This window comes from Phalacrocorax aristotelis, chromosome Z, assembly GCF_949628215.1.
Source record: "Phalacrocorax aristotelis chromosome Z, bGulAri2.1, whole genome shotgun sequence".
NCBI classification, from domain to species: domain Eukaryota; kingdom Metazoa; phylum Chordata; class Aves; order Suliformes; family Phalacrocoracidae; genus Phalacrocorax; species Phalacrocorax aristotelis.
This window is the reverse complement of record NC_134311.1, coordinates 44186814-44207621: the sequence shown is the minus strand read 5'-3', so window position 1 is coordinate 44207621 and position 20808 is coordinate 44186814. Positions and strand designations below refer to the sequence as shown.

Below are 20808 nucleotides of genomic sequence, written 5' to 3'. Positions count from 1 at the left end.
GAGTGAATGCCAACCTCTCTCTTAGATTTTACATCCATGAATCTGTTGAAGACTTGGTCATTTACATATGGCTAGATTGCCTCTTCCAAAAATACATTTGCTAATCGAGAACTCTTGCTGCCATCTGCCTACTTAGAACCACAGAATCATAGAATCATTTAGGATGGATAAGAACACTGAGTCCAAATGTTAAAATAACACAGCCAAGTCTGCCACTAAATCATGTCCCTAAGCACCACAGCTTTTAAATACCTCCACGTCTTTTAAATACCTCCATAGATGGTCACTCAACTACTTCCCCGGCCAGCACCTTCCAATGCTTGACAATGCTTTCGGTGAAGATATTTTTTCCTAATATCCAATCTAAACCTCCCACAGTGCACCTTGAGACCGTTTCTCTTGTCCTACCACTTGTTACTCGGGAGAAGAGACCAACTCCTTTCAAGTAGTTGTAAAGAGCGATAAGGTCTCCCCTCAGCCTCCTTTTCTCCAGACTAAACAACCCCAGTTCCCTCAGCCACTCCTCATAAGGCTTGTGCCTTCACCAGCTTTGTTGCCCTTCCTTGGACATGCTCCAGCACCTCAGTGTCTTTCTTGTAGTGAGGGGCCAAAAACTGAACACAGCATTCAAGGTGCGGCCTCACCAGTGCCGAGTACAGGGACACCATCACTTCCCTACTCCCGCTGGCCACACTATTCCTGATACAAGCCAGGATGCTGTTGGCCTTCTTGGCCACCTGGGCACACTGCTGGCTCATGTTCAGCTGCCTGGGCACACCAACACCCCAAGGTCCTTTTTCACCAGGCAGCTTTCCAGCCACTCTTCCTTAAGCCTGTAGCATTGCATGGGGTTGTTGTGACCCAAGTGCAGGATCAGGCACTGAGCCTTGTTGAATCTCAAACAACTGGCCTTGGCCCATCAATCCAGCCTGTCCAGGTCCCTCTCTACAGAGGGCTTCCTACACTCAAGCAGATCAACACTCCCACCCAACTTGGTGTCATCTGCAAATTTACTGAGGGTGCACTCGATCCCCTCATCCAGATCATTGATAAAGATATTAAACAGAAATGACCCCAGTACTGAGCCCTGGGGAACACGAGTTGTGACCAGCTGCCAGCTGGATTTAACTCCATTCACCACAACTCCCTGGCCTCGGCCACCCAGTGAGGTTTTTTACCCAGCAAAGGGTACACCTGTCTAAGCCATGAGCAGCCAGTTTCTCCAGGAGAATGCTGTGGGAAACAATGTCAAAGGCTTTACTAAAGTATAGGTAGACAACATCCACAGCTCTTCCCTCATCCACTAAGCGGGTGACCTTGTCACAGAAGGAGATCAGGTTAGTCAAGCAGGATCTTCCTTTCATAAACCCATGGTGGCTGGGCCTGATCACTTGGTTGTCTTGCAATGGCACTCAAGATGACCTGCTCCATAACCTTCCCCAGCACCAAGGTCAGGCTGACTGGCCTGTAGCTCCCCTGGTCCTCCCTCTGGCCCTTTTTGTAGATGGGTGTCACACTGGCAAGCCTCCAATCATCTGGGACCTCCCCAGTTAGCCAGGATTGCTGATAAATGATTGAGAGTAGCTTAGTGAACACTTCTGCCAGCTCCCTCACTACCTTTGGGTGTATCCCATCCGGCCCCATAGACCTGTACGTGTCTATGTGGTGTAGCAGGTTGCTAACTATTTCCCCTTGGATTATGGAGGCTTAGTTCTGCTCCCTGTCCCTGTCTTCCAGCTCAGTGGGCTGGTTACCCAGAGAACAACTGGTCTTACTATTAAAGACTGAGGCAAAGAAGGTGTTAAGGACATCAGCCTTTTCCTCATCCTTTGTCACTATGTTTCCCCCTGCATACAACAAAGGATGCAGATTTTTCTTAGTCTTCCTTTAGTTCTAAATTTATTTCTAGAAACATTATATATTTTTGTATTTTACTGCAGCAGCCAAATTAAGTTCCAGTTGGGCTTTGGTCCTTTTAGGTTTCTCCCTGCATAACCTCATGGCATCCTTCTAGTCCTGAGTTTTCCGCCCATTCTTCGAAAGGTCATAATTTCCTTTTTTTAACTGAGTTCCAGCCAAAAGTGTCTGTTCAGCCAGGCTGGTCTTCTTCCCTGCTGGGTTGTTCTGTGGCACATGGGGATGGCCTGCTCTGGTGATTTTAAGATTTCCTTCCTGAAGAATAGCCAGCCTTCCTGGGCTCCTTTGCCCTTCAGGACTGTCTCCCAGAGGACTCGCTCAATCAGTCCCCTAAAAAGGCCAAAGTCTGCCCTCAAGAAGTCCAGGACAGCAGTTCTGCTAAGCACCCTCCTTACTTCCTCCTTACTTGGAATTGTAGAAATCTACATTTCATGATCGCTGTGCCCAAGATGGCCTCCAACCATCACATCACCCACAAGTCCTTCTCTGTTTGGAAAGAGCAGTAACAGCATGGTGCCTTCTTTAGTTGGCTTACTCACCAGCTGTGTCAGGAAGTTGTCTTCCACACACTCCAGGAACCTCCTAGACTGTTTCTCTGTGCTGTATTTTATTTCCAGCAGACATCTGGTAAGTTGAAGTCGCTCATGAGAACAAGGTTTAGCAATCATGAGACTTCTCCCAGCTGCTTACAGAATGTTTCATCTGTCTCTTCATCCCACAGAGTCACACCATGATGTCTGCCTTGTTGGCCTTTCCTTGATTCTTACCAATACACACTCAACCCTTTCATCACCATCATCAAACTCAAATGCTCCCTTACATACAGGGCTACCCCGCTACCTCTCCTTCCTTGCCTATCCCCCCTGCAGAGTTTATACCCATCCATTGTGGCACTCCAGTTGTGTCAGTCATACCACATGTTACTGTGATTGCAACTATATCATAGGTTCTTGCTGCACAGTGGCTTTCAACTCCCCCTGCTTGCTGCCCATGTTGTATGCATTGGTGTAGATGCTTTTCAGTCAGGCCATTGATTCTGCCATCTTTTCTTTTGGGAGGAGCCCTAATTCCTATGTGACTGTTCTTAGGCAATTCTGTGATTTCTAAGACACCAACAACAGTAATGTCTTTGCTGCTGCATGGATCTCCATCCCTTACCTCTCCTGAGATATCTATGGTGCTGTGTGCATTAGCACAAGGACATTTCAAATGTGCTGTAGTGTACTCAGCACATCATGCAGTAGACTGAATGACCTTGTTAGCATGCCATCCCTCAAACACTGGCATGCCACCCCAGGCTTATCTATAGTGAGCCTGGTTTTATCCCTTTCCCCCTTCAAATTGTGTTTAAAGCTCTTTCAGTGAGCCTTGCTAACTCCTGCACAAAGACCCTTTTGTCCCTTTGAGACAGGTGTACCCCACCTCTTGCTAGCAGGTGTGGTGTCGTGTAGACCAACCCATGATCAAAAAACCCAAACCTCTGCTGGTGACACTGGTGTCAGAGCCAGTTATTGATCTGCTGGGTCTTCCTGATTCTCCTCTCATCATTCTCTGCAATTGGAAGGGTAGAGGGGAACACTGCTTGCACTCCTGAACCTTTAACCAGTCATCCCAAGGCCCTGAAGTCTTTTGATTGCCCTTGGAATTCTTTTTGAAACTTCATTGCTGCCTACATTAACAACCTTACTTAGTAAGGTTCTGGTTTGTGGGGCTTACATTTGGAAATTATATGCTATATGCTTCTCTCTTGATAAATCTAATTCCCACAACATTAAAATCATGTAGTTTATGTCTGGTAAATATGACTTTAGATGTTAGATTCTTCTGATGATGTTATCGTTACACCTGTGGTTTAGAGAGTGACGCTACTAAGCTGGAGCCTTTTTCAAGGACTAATGCACTTGGATACAAAATCTGGCTTAAGGGGATTCTCTGGGTGGTGTAGAGCTGTAGAAATAGCTCTCTGTCATGGCTTGGCAATGAAGCCACAGGTCTGCTGAGAAGAGCAGGTGGCCAGAGGACATGGCGCTAGGAGTATTCCTGGTGAGGAAACACTGCCTCAAGCCAACACAGCCCTGGGAGAACAAGAGAAACAAGGCACATGTGAGATAGCTTGCATTTACCCATGGTTGTCAACAAGTTGAACAAGAAACTTACCAACAGCATTCTAAGTTGTCTGCCTGAAAATATCAGCTTAATCTTTCAGCATATAAAATAATTAGTGTAGCTCACATAGTATATAGGCTTCGTCACTCCTACAAAGACCAATGCAATTTCATTTGTTTGGTGTCAGATTGCCAACTACCCAAAACTAGGACATTACAACAGCCAAACTCAAAGCACATGTTTCACTTACTCCATGCACCATGTGTACAGGCATTAGGGGTGGACAGGAGTTGATATTGGGTGCTAACAGCATGTGAAAATACCAGCTAGCATCTGTAACACTGGAAGGTCTTTTGACAGAGCAACAGCTTTGATTGATTGACATACCCATTCAAAAATGCTTGCTATTTTTCAAAAGTCTTATGCCAGCTTCTAACAATGATTTAAAAATATAATTTTAAAGTTATTGAAAATATGCAGCAGGGTGTCTTTGAATAGTTTATTTGTCTTCTCTGAAAAGTATATATTGTTGTGAAGATTTTCTTGCTCATCTCTGAATTTGTGCCTGGTTACCAGTCACCGTACAGCAACTTAAATCTGGCCAATCTAGGTCTCCTATCTAGCAGCATAGATAGGCTTGTCTCTTTCTCTCTCCCAGACTCATAATGCTCTGCTCACAACAAGAATAATCACCAGTTTTATTAAATACTGCAATTAAGCAATTATATTAAAAGGCTGTAAAACATTAAGTGACCAGTTCTCTCCAGTGTCACTCTCCAGTGGAAGCAGCAGATACTTTGGCTAATGTAAAAGGATGCGACAGCTCTGGTAGTCTGTTACTCCCTGGCAAATGAGATGCCTTTCAGTTTCTGTAAGAGTAATACCTCCACTAGGCCTAGGAATAGGCTGAAAATGAAAAAAAGTGGCTAGAACTTTGATTTCCTTTTATCTTTCGGTACCATTTTATTTCACTGTACTGATGTGTTATTGTCTACATTTTAGCGCCAGGAAGAGTGAAGGATGTTCCCTAGACATCTCCCTGCAGATTAATAGTATTCCTTCACTGTGAATGGTCTGTTTCCCCAGAGACAGTATTTGACAGTATTTAGAGCTTCACTTACAGATAAAGAATTGTTCAGATGATTTGACCATTGTTCTTAAAACTGCAGTTGCATTCTGTATTTTTCAACCTAGAGACAAGTGGGCATTAATGCAGCATTCCCTTTTTTATGAATGCAGTTGCATGCTCTGTTGTTGACCAAACAACTGACAGAACAAGGAGCCTTTGAATACCAATCTGTCAGAGCAAAAACAGATCAACAGTTTTGATATCTTCACAAAAGCAGATGTTCTCTAGTGTTTTTCCATATAATCAGTTAATTAACTGCTTTAATTATAAAAAACCCATCTGATTTTGAAGCAAAACTAAGCATAACATCTCTTTCTGTCTAGTGACAAATTAAGTGTACAACTGACTAACCAGAGAATATCCCCAAATTCAAGTCTTTGTTTTTGAGACTACCAGATAACAAGTTCCTGAGGAAAGATACATGCTGGCTGGCAACAAAACAATAATAAAAAAATTACCAAGAAAAAATTCTTGCCCATTCATGAGTGAATTATATTGACATGCATTTAATGAATGCTGTTGAAGTGCCAGAAAAATAAACAAATAACTGGCACTGCTTTAGTAAATCACTAGCTGGCTCAAATGTTTTTAATGAATTATTCTTTCTTTTTATGAATGTAGGACAGGAAAAAAAAGGAGATCTTTCAATCAGTAATGACATCTGTGAGCTCCTTCTGTGCGTTCTGCAACAGCAACTGCCAGGGACTATAGCGAGGGACAGGGTTGCCATGCAGCCCAGCAAACCAGCCCTCTGAAAAGGCATGCTGACCCACTTTCAACTACCAACTCTTGCTGACCCTTTGTTGAGTGAGAGGTTCTTCCAAGGTTTTGTGGTTTTCACCCTTTCAGTTCTCATTTGTAAAGGAGCAAGCCTGTCTCTCTCTTTCTACTAGTTTTTTTTCTTTCTTGCATGGAAGAAAGGCAGATTATTTCTTGTGACTGCCATTGCTTTAGAGAATTAAAAAAAAAGAAATCTTCCATCCCTTCCTTTTTTAAGATTGTGCTATGGAAGAAATATGGATCTAACCATCAACAAAATTATGATACAATTCCTTAAGGAACTCAATCTGATCAGAGTAATTAATCTATGAAAAACCAGACTTTAATAGTTACTTTTGGCAACAGAGAAGTATAATACTGTAATATTATACTAAATATTGCCACGTGCAATAGTAAAAATCTGTTTCAGTCCTGCCAGCAGCAGTGTGTAAACCCCTTTTTGAATTCAGGTTTGGATGTTGTGATGTAATCTAATCTTTTGCTTCTCCTTCTTCCAAAACCAACAGAGGTTTTAAGAGAGCTGCATTTTTATTGGAACCATTTGCTCAGATTAAGTTGCCAAAATAATTTAGTTAAAACTAGTGCTTTTATTTGGGTTAAGGTTGATTCCTGAGCTCCACAGAGGTCGAGGCACTTAGTCTGTCTTCCTCTTTTTCAGTTCTACCACAGAGTCTACAGCAGAGCTCTGCCAGCTCAAGTTGTATTTCCTGAATCCCAGTTCCCCAATTGAGCTTCTCTGTTTGTGATTTTTCACAAGTGGAGGAGAAACCTTTTTTCAGCCCTTTTTCTCACTATTTATCTGCTAAAATGTATAGAAATATGTGTGGCTCCAAGTATTCAGAATAAGCAGTCTCCAATGGTGCAATAGTGCAAGTCCTGCTGCCAATGCTGCTACTGCTGGTGTGTTAGTGTGACCTCTCTTTCGATAATGAGTGTCAGCTGCTGTGAAATGCCTCACAGGATGTTTGCCTCTCTTGGGCAACAAGTGGAAAAACATAAAAATATAGGAATTTGGAAGTGAGTTACAGAAGAAAATGCTCTACTTTATGCTACTTGAAAAGCATTGTTTGAATTTCAGATTGCTCCAACTACATGACAATACAGTCACAATCTGCTGTCAAAACTTTTTAGATCCTGGGACATGTTTCTCAGTAACAAATACTGCAATGTCATTGCAATTAAGGAATTATGTATGTGGTTTTGTGTGTGGGCATGTGCTTGCAAATGGGACAAAACCAGGCTCTTGAATGTCAGAACCTTCATGTGATGAGGAGGTTCAAGTCAAATACTAATTTCTAAATCTATCTTCTGTAGTTAGAGCCTGGTTTGGATCAAAAAATGAAACATTTTTTGGTTTGGTTTCTATTCCATTGCAGCAGAAGTGTCATAGGTCAGAATGGTACGTTAAAGATGCTCTACGGTAGCAGTGCCTTGATCTGAAATAGATTAAAGCTAGGCTTCAGTTTTAAAGTGAAACCAGGGTACAGATTTGATGGTTCTTTTATATTACATTCTTCTCCCATGAGATCCTAGCACAAAACAGTTCAAATCTCATCTTAAAAGAAGTACTGCAGTTTTGGGTGGAACTCTCATGAAAAGAGAACCAGAAATAAGCCATTCTGTTTTTTTTTTTTTCAGATGCAATCCAAACTGAAAGCAGTAGGAATTTAGTGAGTAGGAATCAGAAGCCAATCTGTGTTGAAACACAATGTTGGATGGATTCAAGGTCCAGTTTTAACCTGTCCTGAAAATACATATTTTATTTAATGGCACAAATGTTTACCTCTGCTTGCATTACAAAAGAGGAAAAAAGATAAAGATGTAGCTTTAATATAAAATTACAAGACTGTACAAAATTTCAGAAACCTACATGACAGCTAACTGAATAGTATGATTTCTGTACCATTAAAAGTCCTGATAGCTCAAGATTTGATTTTGTCCTAAATCTGACAGAAATCTTAAGTATAAGTAGTGCAGGATGAATCACATAAAACAGAAATTTGAAAATACTGTTTTGTCATTTTTAATCAAAATTGTCAACAATTCTGCATGAAAACATTGTCTAAATCCAGAAAGTGCTGTATCTTCAACTCCAGACTATTTTATCAGAATACTAGCTATACAAGAAAAAATTAAAAAACAGCAGTGCATGAAATAGGACTGAAAGGGACTAAGAAGATCTGTCCAATGCATTTTGTAGCTGCTATTTTTGGGTTTAGTGATTCTAAGAGGTTTTCCTTACAAAAGATAGACCCCTTCAGTTTGAGCCTGAAACTTCTCAGAACTATGCACAACATAAGGTCAAACAAACTACTTGAGTTCATTTCTTATTCAAAAATATCAAATAAGATGTTGTCTCTGATGGCAAAGAAGAAAGGAAGGTCTCACCCTTATAACCAGCTGCATTGGTTTTCCAGTCATTAGCATTCAGGTGTCCTGCACGTGAAGTCCTGACAATAATATGCTGTATGTCTCTCCAGGTCAGAAAAGGGCTATGAAAAACGGGAAAGACAGATGTTACAGATCAGACATATTTTACCTGAATGTAAAGATACAAGGTCATGTAAGCTAAAAAAATCCATACCAAAACAACCCTCATTTCTCTTCTCTGCTTTCCTTTGCTCCATTCAAAAGAATGTGTCTTAATTTTACAGAATTACTACCTGAAACTATTTATACAGCTGGGAGGTGTGCATTAAGCAAAGTATATTGATATATGATAAAACTCTATTATATAAAACTCAAGGGAAGATCATTTCACACAGAGGTAATTTGTATGACCACCAACTAGTGTATGTTATCTAACTTGACCAGTGCAAAATGTTGGCTTGCTGAAAAGCTCTACTAAATCTTACTAACTGCATGCTCAAGCTGGGAATTCCTTTAGACTTTCAGCTCCTACTGAAGTTATTTCAGATGCCTCTGTTGTTATTCGTTTGTCTATTACCTCAGGTCTTGGAAATCACTGAAGGTCTATGTGTTTTCTTCAAGAAGACCAAGCAGCCAGCACTGAATCTGAATAGTTACAGATCAAGTGCCTGACTGCATAGATGTATACACCTTTAAGGGATTTCTAATAACCTGTCCACTGGAAAGGTGAAAGCAGATGCTATTTGCATCCTCACTATGCCATTAATACCAATTTATCTTGTAGGACTAGAGAAAATCTTCAGGGATATAGTTTTCTTGTTTCTCTTGGATCCACCCCAAGGAGAATTTCTTTTATTAGAAGATGATCTAAAGGTGCATGACCATCATTGGGATATTTTTTCTTTCTCCTTCCAATTTCTAAGTTCTTCTATCATCTGTAAGAAGACGAATAGTGTTCCATTTAAAAATGCAGTTTAGTAAGAGTGATAAACTGAGCCACTAAATAACGAAGATGAAAAACATCAGCCACTCAATATCATTCTCAGAGTATCACTATCTGCCCCTACTGCCCTCACAGGCACACCTCCACTCAGTTGTAATGATGAAGATAGACCAGAATGAAGTTCATCAGACGCAGCACAGGTTGTCTACACTGTCCAGGACTAGGCAGTCACTGAAAACCTGGGAAACCTTGGTTCAGTTCCTTAACACATGCTCTTGTGCCTCAGACCAGCAGTCACTTGGGCTGACAGACAAGTGACTTATTCTCAGCACTTATGATTAAGGCATGACACTTGGGCTCTGCTTCCACTTGCAGGTAGAAAATACACCAAGGCAACAGCCATAAGAGCGTGGGGAAGGTCAGCCCATGGATGATCGTGAGTGGGTCACTTGCTGGTGTGAGTGGGACACTGCCATCACACAGAGTGAGTCTACATTCTTAAACTAACACATAGTCAAGTTCCTAGAAATTTCAATGAGAAATTTCTTTGGGAAGCAGACACATGATAGCAACAAACGTGAAGAAATATCCTGTTCTTCTCTAAGTCCCCCTGACAGTGGAAGACATGGAAAAATCTCACTCATCTCTCTGATGCACAGAAATGAATGTTGTGTGGACTGGCAGCCTGCACACATTGTTTCATATCTTCCAGAACTTCATTTGTCAAAAGACTATATATTTTTTTTTAAATACTTGAGTAATCAGTGCTTTGGGGCTCTTCATTATGGAAGTAGAATCCTCCTCATCCTGTGAGCTGAAATCAAGCTATTAGGAAGCACTCAGTGAATACATGTGATAATCTATTAAAAAATGAGCACCTTCTTTTTCATTCAAGATGCATCAGTTTAGGTTTTCAGGTGACAAATTTCAGCTTCTAGAAGCTTCAGCTTTGGGCAAAGGCAGTAAGTATGCAGAAGTCATTACAAACCTGCAGTCAACTTGTTTATAGAAAAACTTGCTCGTAGCCTATCCTCTGTGCACATGTAGATACATATTCATGGGTATTAACCAATGGAAGTTCACCTGTGTTTGTGGAATTACTGAAAATGAAAACCAATTTCAGAACAATGGTCCATAATTCCATACAGGAGAGAAAATCTTGGGACATTGGGACATTTACTCATATATAACACATTTTTATACATTTCACTTTCCAGTAGCTTGAAAACAAGAAGGGGTGGCCCAAACATGTCAGACTTCTTTTATGTAACACAATTGTAAGGAGTAATGCAAAGACAGGGACAAAACCATTTAACTATACATATTTTTCTTGTTTTCTTTGCAGCAATATGATTTTAATTCTGAGTATATCTTTTCCCTTACAGAACATTTTCCAGTAGGTGTGTGGACCATGGGTATGCCCATGTAAACTATTACCTTTCTACTGACAGCTGGGACACCACAGGAAGAGGCATGTATTCTACAGTCAACACAGAAAGTCCTGTCTATGCTCATTGGTGAAACAGGAAGAGGAAATGGAAAAATCTGAAGGAGGAAGATGATTTTTAAGTGAACCTCTTACTGATTGTAGGCAGAATTTTCTGCAATTTCTTCCAAGATATATCAATTCATGGCTATTTAATCTCTCTCTGGTTTTGTCTACAAGATATAAGGGTATTCCCATGTTTAAATTATTCTTTTATTTTTAAGAACAGCTGATGCCGTCTGTCCCTGAGCATTTGTTAAAGCATTAATATGCTCACAGATGCATTTTTTTTCTTAAAGTGGAATTTCTCACATTAAACAGTTCAACAGGAATGACAGTAATTGTTTATTCAGCTGAGCTGGTAAAAATGACTGAAAAGAAAAAGAAAATCTCATGGAATGCAAAGAGCATTAAGGGTTTGTAAGCTAGGGTGTGCTTGGACAGTCATGTAACATATGTCAAGAAAAAAAATCAGTATGATTTTATACCAGCTCAGGAATTTCACTGGGAGCCTGTGTAAAGTCTTAGAAAAACATGTGTCAGGCCTGCAGGAAGACCTCCAGGAATCCCAAGAGCTGCATTCTTTATAATCTGAATCTAAACAATCTGTTATTCTATAAAGCAAGCTGTCCATGCTACTGGTGAAAAATAAGGCAGTAAAATAACTCTCTCAGCTTCTAAAGGAGAGATTCAAGATAGGGCACACTCAACTGATTATTTAAAGAGGAATGACGGCTCTAATGGTGGACCTAACTATGCCTAGATAAAGGATCCAAAGATATAGTAATCATCACTTGATAATACTAACCTCTCATAAACTGGACTTAGTTGCTCAGTCAGCAAATGGAATTATGTGTCAGAATTATGGTTTACTTCTAAAAACAATAACCATGGTAGTTCTTGAAAACTGAGCCATTCACTGTAGTATCTACCATCCTTATCTAAGAAAAAATAATGTAAGAATTTCTGGGACAGAAAACCTTGATCAAAGGTCTAATTTCCAGGACAAGGCATGGTATAAAGTTATATCAAACTGTCTTTTATGCAACCTCCAAATCTGCTTGCTTAGTGTATAATTTGTAAGATTTTTATGGTTTATTCTCAAGGAATGGCAGTTTGAGAATATTGATATCTAAGAGATTTAATAGCATAAGAATAATATTCAAACCAATTTCTGTAGTATACTACAGGACCTTCACTATACTGAGAATTGAGCTATTGTCAGATTGAAATTTTCTCTCTACAGTAGACACCTCATTTGAAACACAATAGGTCTGCAATTGTTTGCCCATCTTTTTTTTCAGAAACTTTAATTAAAAAAAGAATAATAAAAGAAAGAAACTGGAACGATGTCAAAATAAAAGTTCATTTGTAGAAAGAAGGGGGTTGTTTTTATTTTTTTTTAAACAAGATAGTCTAGCATCCAATTTTAAAGCATCTGGAAAATCACAGCATTGGTCAAACATTTGTAAAACACATCAAAATTGGATCCTAGGTGAGTAAACAGTTTTTTGCTAGCCATGTGGGCCCCAGATCCAGACAAGATGTCACTGATGTTAATTGATTTACCACTTGATTAATCTCAGAAGAATTAAAGGCTAAACATCTTGAAATGAACAAATGCATTAACAAGAATAGTACTTACTCTGCTTGATAATGGATTGATTTTAAAAAATGGGCAATTTCCTTCCAGAAGATTTTTTTTCAATGTCTCATCTGAAAGTGCCTTGGGATTACACATACCAGACAATACTCAAAATCAAACCAGAATAAGCAGAAGTGAGAACAATTACATGCAAAAGTGCTTGTACAGCAGCCAAAGAATATTGAATTTTGTGTCCTTAACCAATAGTTATACTGTAAGGTACAGCTCTCTTCTTTCAGGCTTCTCAAAATGTTTATGAAATAAGGTAAATGAGAAAAAATTAAACAGGACAAATATATTAAATTATATTACAGTAACACTCATTTGAGATTTAACTGTGTCTTTGAACAGGCTGCTTAGAAATAGTAGTTCATAATTTTTGGCCAAATCTGATTTCATTCCACAAGTAGTCTCCCTATTGACAATTGGGCTAAACCTGGAAGTAGTAAAGAATCCAGGCTCTGTCCTTTTGCCTAAAGATACTGTGCCAAAAATAACTGTTCAGAATAGATAATTGGTGCATGAGAGACAACTGGCAAAAATATCACTCAATGCAATAAACAAATAGGGTGAAACTTTTTTTTTTATTAGCAAAATGATATGGTTAGCAACATGAATGATTGCTACATTATCTTCATAACCAGCAATTCGAATGTGACAAAGGTAGCCTACCTGAAAAAATATTTCTTGTGAAAATAGCAGAGTCTGATAAGAATTGCTGGAAGAATACAAGAAACCTTTCCCAAAAGAATGAAAGAAAAACACAATATCACAGGGTGGATTAAGAAGAGGATCACAATTCAGTTTGGAAGTATCAAATAACCTTTGGAAATCTTGGCTATGTGAGAAAAAACATGGATAATTACTGCTATAAAAAGGAGCCTCTGTGCCCTAAACATCTTGCAGAGCAGTAGGAGATAATTTTCATCAATAATTTCTGCATAATTCCACCCTTAGGGGGTTTATGATAAATTTATTTAAAAAACATAACAAATAATTGCCTGGTTTATTCATACATTCCCATCACTTACAAGTCCCATGAGATCTACAACTCTACTACTGGTCCAATATATAGCCTCATGGACAGGAATATTATCATTGTTAATAGGAGATATCCTTCTTTCTCAGGCCGCATAAAGAGTCAGTGTGAAGAAGCCTGATGCAGCACAGGATTTTAAGAGGGATGAGACATGAAGACAGACTGTAATTGTCATGCTTATCCTGTGCTTAGGTGTCTAAATGGTCTACACCATAGCCATTTTATTCCTGAAAATAAGAAGATACAAAAATGGACCCCAGTGCTTAACAATGCAGCCATGTATACACATGGACATACAAAACACATGTTTTTTGACATGTCTGACACACTTATAGGTTCTAATTGTCATATACACTGCAAATAATCCTGTTAACTTCCTGCTAGAAAAGTAAAGACTATTATGTGCTTGCTGATCAGCGTGTAGCTCTTTTTCTCTAAACATAACTTAAGTTTTTGCTCTTGTGGTCTTTTCATTTTCTGACCTGGTAAACCACTGTTCATTCAAACAGTGTATCAAACAAAACCATTTGGTTACTTCAGAGTTAGCTCTCCATTCCTTCTCTGCTCACAATTTTCTGGGTTCCAGATTGTTTGTCAGAAATTTGCCATTTCTCCTGCTAGTTTCTGATTCACATTCAATTTCACACAGTAAGATCCCTTTGAAAAAAACCCAAGCCTAGCTAAAGATGACAATCCCTTAAAAAAAAATTAATGGCAACTGAAAAGACTAAAAGTTAAAGGTCAGTTATTAGTAGTGTTAATGGCATATGCACAAGACCTCTATCTAAAGAAATGTGCAATTAATGAAATTTTGGGAATGTATCTTTCTAGGATCAATATTGCTATCAGTAGCCTTTTACACTAATTTTCATATTGCTCCTCTTTTTCCATTAATAGCTTAATTTAGGCACTGGACAAAGAAGAGCAGAGATATACATCTGAAAACAAATTGCTGACTGAAACTCATTAAGAACACAAAATTTAAACCAATTACATTCTGAAGTGTCCTGATATTTGCCAGGTTTCATGGTGGAAAGACTGGATCTGTCCATTTGAACAGTCACTAAGTAGTTTCAGTGTATAGCTCATATTTTAAACATATTAAATAGCTCAAGCTCACAAATTCTACAATATCAGAATTTTCCATCCAAAGCTTTAGCTTTTTGAACATCTTTTCAAGATAATAGCATTTGCTTGGACAACACCATCTTTATCAGTTTATGCCTAGCTCTGCTTTATGTCATTCAGTTTATATTTGTCCAGCATCTTGATAGTTTCTGCAATGCATCCTAGTCTTTTCATAACTCAGTGCCGGAAGAATTTTGTGTTGCCTACAACCATCTTTTGGATTATCTTAATATTGTTTTTTTATGAGAGATTACAGACAAGTTGTGATATGACATGACAGATATATTCCTTCAGATGAACAGCAGGATAAACAGCTGTACATCCGCCAGCAATGGTGTTCTGGTGTACCTTTTTCAAAGGTACACTGTGTATACTGTGTCAAAGGCACACTGTGGTGTACTGTGCACTGAGTGCACACAGTGGCAGCAGAATCCAGAACCTAGAGCATCATGTTTTTCCCAGAGACAGAAAATCCTAAGCGCCAAAAAGAAAATAATCAATGGCCCAACTGCAGATTGGTAATGATGACTTCCTGAGGAGAAATCCCTTGAGAGAGAGGTACCTGAATCACACCCCTTATTGTGCTTTCTCCAGAGGAAGAATTGTAATGGGACCACCCAAATGACAGTGTGCACAGTCTGCTGAAGGACTACAGCACGGAAGAAACAGGAACAGAAACCTTAGGTTAGTTGTGAATTTTAGAATCAGCTGTGACTGTGCACGTGGGGAAGCCTTACATTATCTTAGGTGAATGCAGGCAGTTATGATTAGCATGGTACCCAGGCTCTTGATTTGACCTATCTGCAAAGTCCAATGATACTGATCACTTTTAATATAGCTGAGATACAACACTGTGGTGCAAGGAATCTCAAAATAAAGACTGCAGGGACACTGCAGTCCGGTGAACCTCCCTCCTCCTCTTCCATCTTCCTTGTTTTCCTCTAGCTGCAAGAACACAGACAGGAAAAACCAGATGGGATCCCTGCTCTCAAGGTGAACAGCCAGCAGCACCCTGAACAGCAGCTTCAGGGACAACCCAAAGCAGCGTCTAAAAGCTGAGGCTGGAGAACACTTGGAGAACCAAGAAACTACAGGGGATAGAGCCGCCAAACTCTTAAAACTCTCAACTGAGCACATGACAACTGAGATTTTTGAAAAGCTTGTGGAAGTAAAAGGCATTGCCCTGGCACCAGAACAATGGCTATCCACTTGCTCTATTTCTAGCTGTTGCTGTAAAGTGCAGACATAGTAAAACTCAATGAAAAAGTTAAAAATTATAACAAATATTTTTTTTTTAGCCTAGATTCAGTTTAAGCAATATCTGGATAGAATTTTCTTTTTAAAGCAAGTTACATGGAAAAATTCAGACTGAATTATTACTCTTCGGCAAAGTTACGTGTAACTGAAAACAGGACCTTAAAATGGTAAACATTGGGCAACCTGAATTCAGGAAAGTACTTCCAAGTCAATCTCAATGTAACAACTTAAGTTGCATAAGTGGCACAGGCGGTTAAAGAGAAACACGTGTTCTAAATTAAGCATTTATTTATGTTTACATTTTTCACATACTTCACCATTAAGAGCATTATTTTATTATATTATTTTTATCCAAAAATGCAAAGATTTGCAAAAAGATTTCTAACCCACACACTCTAGTGTTCCCTTCAATAATAAGCTGTCAGTCAATGGAGCAAAGACCTAGCTAAATCTGATGGACTTAAATGACAAACTCTCCTCCTCTTACACTGGAAGCCTATATAGAGAGGTCACTTGACAGCGCTTCCACAGTTTGCCTCAACTGTCTTACCACCTTTAGCCTCTGACTATATTTATGAACAAGCAAAATCCTCATAACTTTGTTTACATGGAAATATGTTCTCTGTATCCAAAACTGCCCCTTGCCAGACAGTATACTGCTTTTCTCCTTTCTGTAAGAAAATTAATCAATATGGGAAGTATTACAAGTATCTGATCAGTTTTCAGAAATCCGAAGTATCTTCCTCTGACACTCATGACCCCTTGCAATGTGAACTCCATTTTCCTTTCATTTCAGTAATTACACTTGGTTACACTGCCTTTTAGAAGAATGTGGTGCATTGTCACTTTTCTAAATGGATCATTGGTATCAGAATTCACTGAAATTCTTTCTCTCTTCCCAGCACTACCTTGTTCTAGCCTAGGTTTCATGTCACCAAGGACAAATGAAGTATACAGCTTGAGTGAAGAAAATCATGGAAGAAAACAGATGGTCTCCAAAGCTATACTGCTGAGTATACCACAGTGTAGAAACATAGCAGATTAATAATTCTGTTTCAGGTGCTACTTCTTACTCATGTAATTGCAGTTTATATTCATGGGTTGGAAAACATGCATTTGCTTATAGATAGTGGAGTATGCAGTTCACTTGGGGTTGTATAATGTATTCTTCTGTCAGCAACATAAGATTTTTTAAAAATCTGGTTTCTCCAAAGGAACATAGCACAATGCCCACTGGAACAAGTGTGGGCATACTGTCTCTCCTGACTCTGATTCACTCAAACCCCAAATGCAAACCTTTCATCACTGAGAAAGGGTATTTCTGATATCAACAGGAGATCGTACTATGCAATGCAAACACTTTATTTTTAGTAAGAAGATTGCTGCTGCTGCTGACTGAATTATTATATGGGTATTATACTTTATACCCATAATTGCTGGTTGAAAATTAGCAAAAATCAACATTATGTAATGACTAAGAAGTACAATACACAAGCAAGCATTCATTCGTAGAGCCTGAACAGGATGCTAGTTATATTGGGAACCATCAGACAGAACAATTAACTACCTGAATACCAAAAGAAAACCATAAAATAAGAAAATTAAGAGCTGTCTTGCTTTGTGTGACATTTGTTGCATATCTACATTTCTGCATTACTCCCTTGGGGATACCAAACAAGCAGTCTGAAACTCAGTTACACTTCTTTGGTTCCTGCAGATAAACATTCACTTGATACTCAAATACTGGACTGAAAATGCAATTCATAAAAAAGATGCATTCATATTATTTGAAATTGGGGTAGTAAGCAAATGACCATCCCAAAACAATTTGTTGCCAGGATTTCAGGAGTGGATCCCAGTTGGAAGAACCAGTTAAGTGGAGGGTTCAAATCAATAGGCAGGTAAGAGGTCCTCCATCAGTTATTTGCTAATCCTACCATATGGGATTTATCAAAGAAAGAAAGTGGCAGGTTGGAGCGGAAATCTGCCCTGCTCATTTTCATTTAGTTTAATGTACATTTGCGTGTGAGCTGAAGCAACCTCTTGGCTGTTCCAACTCATATCCAGGCCAGACTAGTGCTCTGTTCACCTCCTGATGATTCCCAGGAACAGAACACGGCTACTGGGAAAACTGACTTTGTAGGCTCAAAAGCCTTCTACGGTCTAATTTGTTGTGTTTTCCAGCACAAAGTAGAATGAAAGTATGCATTATTGCAGTCATATTCAGAAAGCGTTCAGGACTAAGTGCTACAATTTTTAAACAGCTTGCTGTACAAAGACCATAATTAGCCTTCCAAAACCTCTTTCCAACTAGTCTTTTTAAAAAATCTCATATAAAGACTAGTGCTGTTAGCACAGGTACTAATATGGGATCTAAGGAAGAATCTACGTAAATGCATACTCTGTCTGAATGTAAACTCGTTCCAGCCCTTACGCTAAGCCACAATATCATGTGCCCTTTACATGCCATATAGCTTAAAAGTATTGGAGAAAATACTTAAGATGGCTTCAAAACTTCTTTTTGCATTCTTTAATTCCTAGCATTTGTTTAGGATCACCTAAACAGGCAGGTATCACAGGTGAAAAATACAACTTGAATTTTCAAATCAGATTTCATACAAACAAATCCCAGACATTAAAATTGAATATATTATGATATGATCTCCTTGTAATATTACAGGCCTCACTTCAAAATCTACCACCTTCACAAGACCAAAGTTTTCTCCAACCATAGGACTGGATGAGTTTATGGGAAAAAACAGCATGGGAAACCCGAAAATATTTCTCCTCCTAGTTTTCTTTTTTTTTTCCTCTTTAATTTCTTGATGGTGGCTGTGTTCACAAACTTTTTAGTAAGTATACATAGAAGAGAAAAGTCAGTGAATGGAATACAAATGAGGAAAACCACATTTATGGTATTATTAATATAATTCCTTTGGATCTATTCAAATACACAGGCTAAGATACAGAAATAGGTAAGAACCCTCCATATAGAGAAACTGAATGGAATCTGACAGGAGGCAAAATCAACATATTTTCACTCTGAATCTCTTGTTAGGACCATGTACCAAAGTACTCCAAATACAAAAATGTCACTAGGATCTTTAGTCGCTGGCACATTTTGTCTCCATCACTGCACATGAAGCTTTAATATAGTCTTGTCTTTGATCCCATAGTATTAATTTGGAAAAAAAAAATGCTAGTCCTTCGGCAGTAACATGGATTTACCATTGATACAGTCACCAAAATTCACAGAAAAAAAAGGTGTGTGAAATGTAAGCTTCTCAGTGTGTATTAAGATGTCACAATCAGCAATAGCTTGGTTGCAGGTATTGTGTGCTATAACTCTTTGAAACTTTCAGTTACAACAATTATTTGTTAGAAAATGCACAAAAAATATATAAAATACAAACCATAAATTACTAGCAACCTCTGTTCATTAAGAGATAATGAGAAAAACTTCCAGCAGAATTAAATGTACACACGTGCAATTCTATCTGTGTGTGCAGATTGTTTAGAATGAATTTAAGGATTTTAAAACCAAGATTAAGAAGAGATTTAAAAGATTAAAAAAAATAGCATTAGACTGACTTTTCAAAATACCTTTGTTACTAATGACTGCACTAAGAAAATCTAATTATAATGATAAAAGTGCTGCATTACTTAAGACTATGTCAGCTCTTAAATTACTAACTCTTATGACTATAACTCATCAGCACGAAAGTATTCAGTGTTGAATATTGGCCCATGGGTTCTTCAAACAAGCAATATTAAAGACGTAAACATAATTCTGCTGCTATGAATTACATACAATTTGAAATTACTATTGCGTGCAAATTTTTTACTTCCTTCAAAGGAGCTGGCTGCCCCCAGAGGAAACTGGTTTTCTTCAGAATTTAATAGAATCAGTCTCCTAGCACTTAGAAACATTTGATTTCAAGCAGGATTTGCGGTAAAGCATTTCACCTTAGACCTCCAAATGTTATCCAACACAGTGCAATGTAATGCAAAAGGTTTTGAAATACAGATTTACCTGATAAATCTGCAGTATTTCTGCTGCTCCATTAGGTACATTAAAAATTATATATTAGACACAAAGAACAAAATCCTGCAGTTGAGAAAATGCTTGTAAGAATGCTTGTAAGAGAAAATGACCATGGAGCTACAGTATCCATGGTTTTTACAGCTGAGGAACTTAACCCCTTAGAAAAAACAGACTTGTGTCAGCATGAAGAAGTTGAGAATTTTTATTTTGCATACTATATTAATTTCTGTTCATGGTAGCCTAACACTGTTCCAAAACATTCTACGCTATTCAAGAACAGACACCGCCAAGAGGAGCCTGATGGATGCAAGAGGTGACCTTAAATAGCTTGCAGAGCACAGCAGACCTGGCCAGCACTGTGAGGGTACTGTAAGACATTGTGAGGATTCCATATATCATTAAGTGGGAACTACCTGTGCACAACACCATTTCAAGTTATTTCAACACTGAGTACTCTGCTGTCATTTCCATGGTGTGAGCTTTCCTGCATGTGAAATAAGCAGGCAGGTCTTCCCTGGTTTTGGAGGGGTACTGTGAATTGCTACAACAAAGTTTCCAAAGCACTTTGAAGTCCCTGGATAAAGGTGCTGGATGAGTGAGAAAGATCTTTCCATACACTTTTTTTTTCCTTAAGAGTATAACTCAGATCTTACTTTGCTTCCAGTGCCAGTGCAATGATGCCTGCAGCCATAGGTGCAGAGGCTGAGGTTCCAGTATGGCTGTCTGTGCAACGCTGCCTCAGGTCTGTGGTGATCTGGAAGAAATTGAATGCGTAAGATTTAGAACACAGCTTCAGAAATAAGAACAGGTTTCATTTGCTTGAATGAGTCACATGTACATGGAGGGTATGTCCTTTCATTGCAAGGAAGGGCAAAAAAAAAGGTGTCTGAATACATGACATTACGTGTTCTGAGCTTGAAGTCACTTCTGAATTTTGAGAATTATTCTCTGTATTGCACAGAA

General features: G+C 38.7%; 1 protein-coding gene across 4 annotated transcripts in view; it reads right to left on the bottom strand.

Moving 5' to 3' along the window:
* PCSK5 (proprotein convertase subtilisin/kexin type 5) overlaps positions 1 to 20808 on the bottom strand; it is a 199425-nt gene that overhangs the window by 43089 nt on the left and 135528 nt on the right. For all 4 annotated transcript variants that reach the window (XM_075078142.1, XM_075078140.1, XM_075078141.1 and 1 more), the window contains 2 exons: positions 20499 to 20599; positions 8321 to 8424 (listed from right to left, as the gene is read on the bottom strand). In XM_075078142.1, coding sequence (XP_074934243.1) covers positions 8321 to 8424; positions 20499 to 20599 — 205 coding nt within the window. The remainder of the gene's footprint in view (positions 1 to 8320; positions 8425 to 20498; positions 20600 to 20808) is intronic.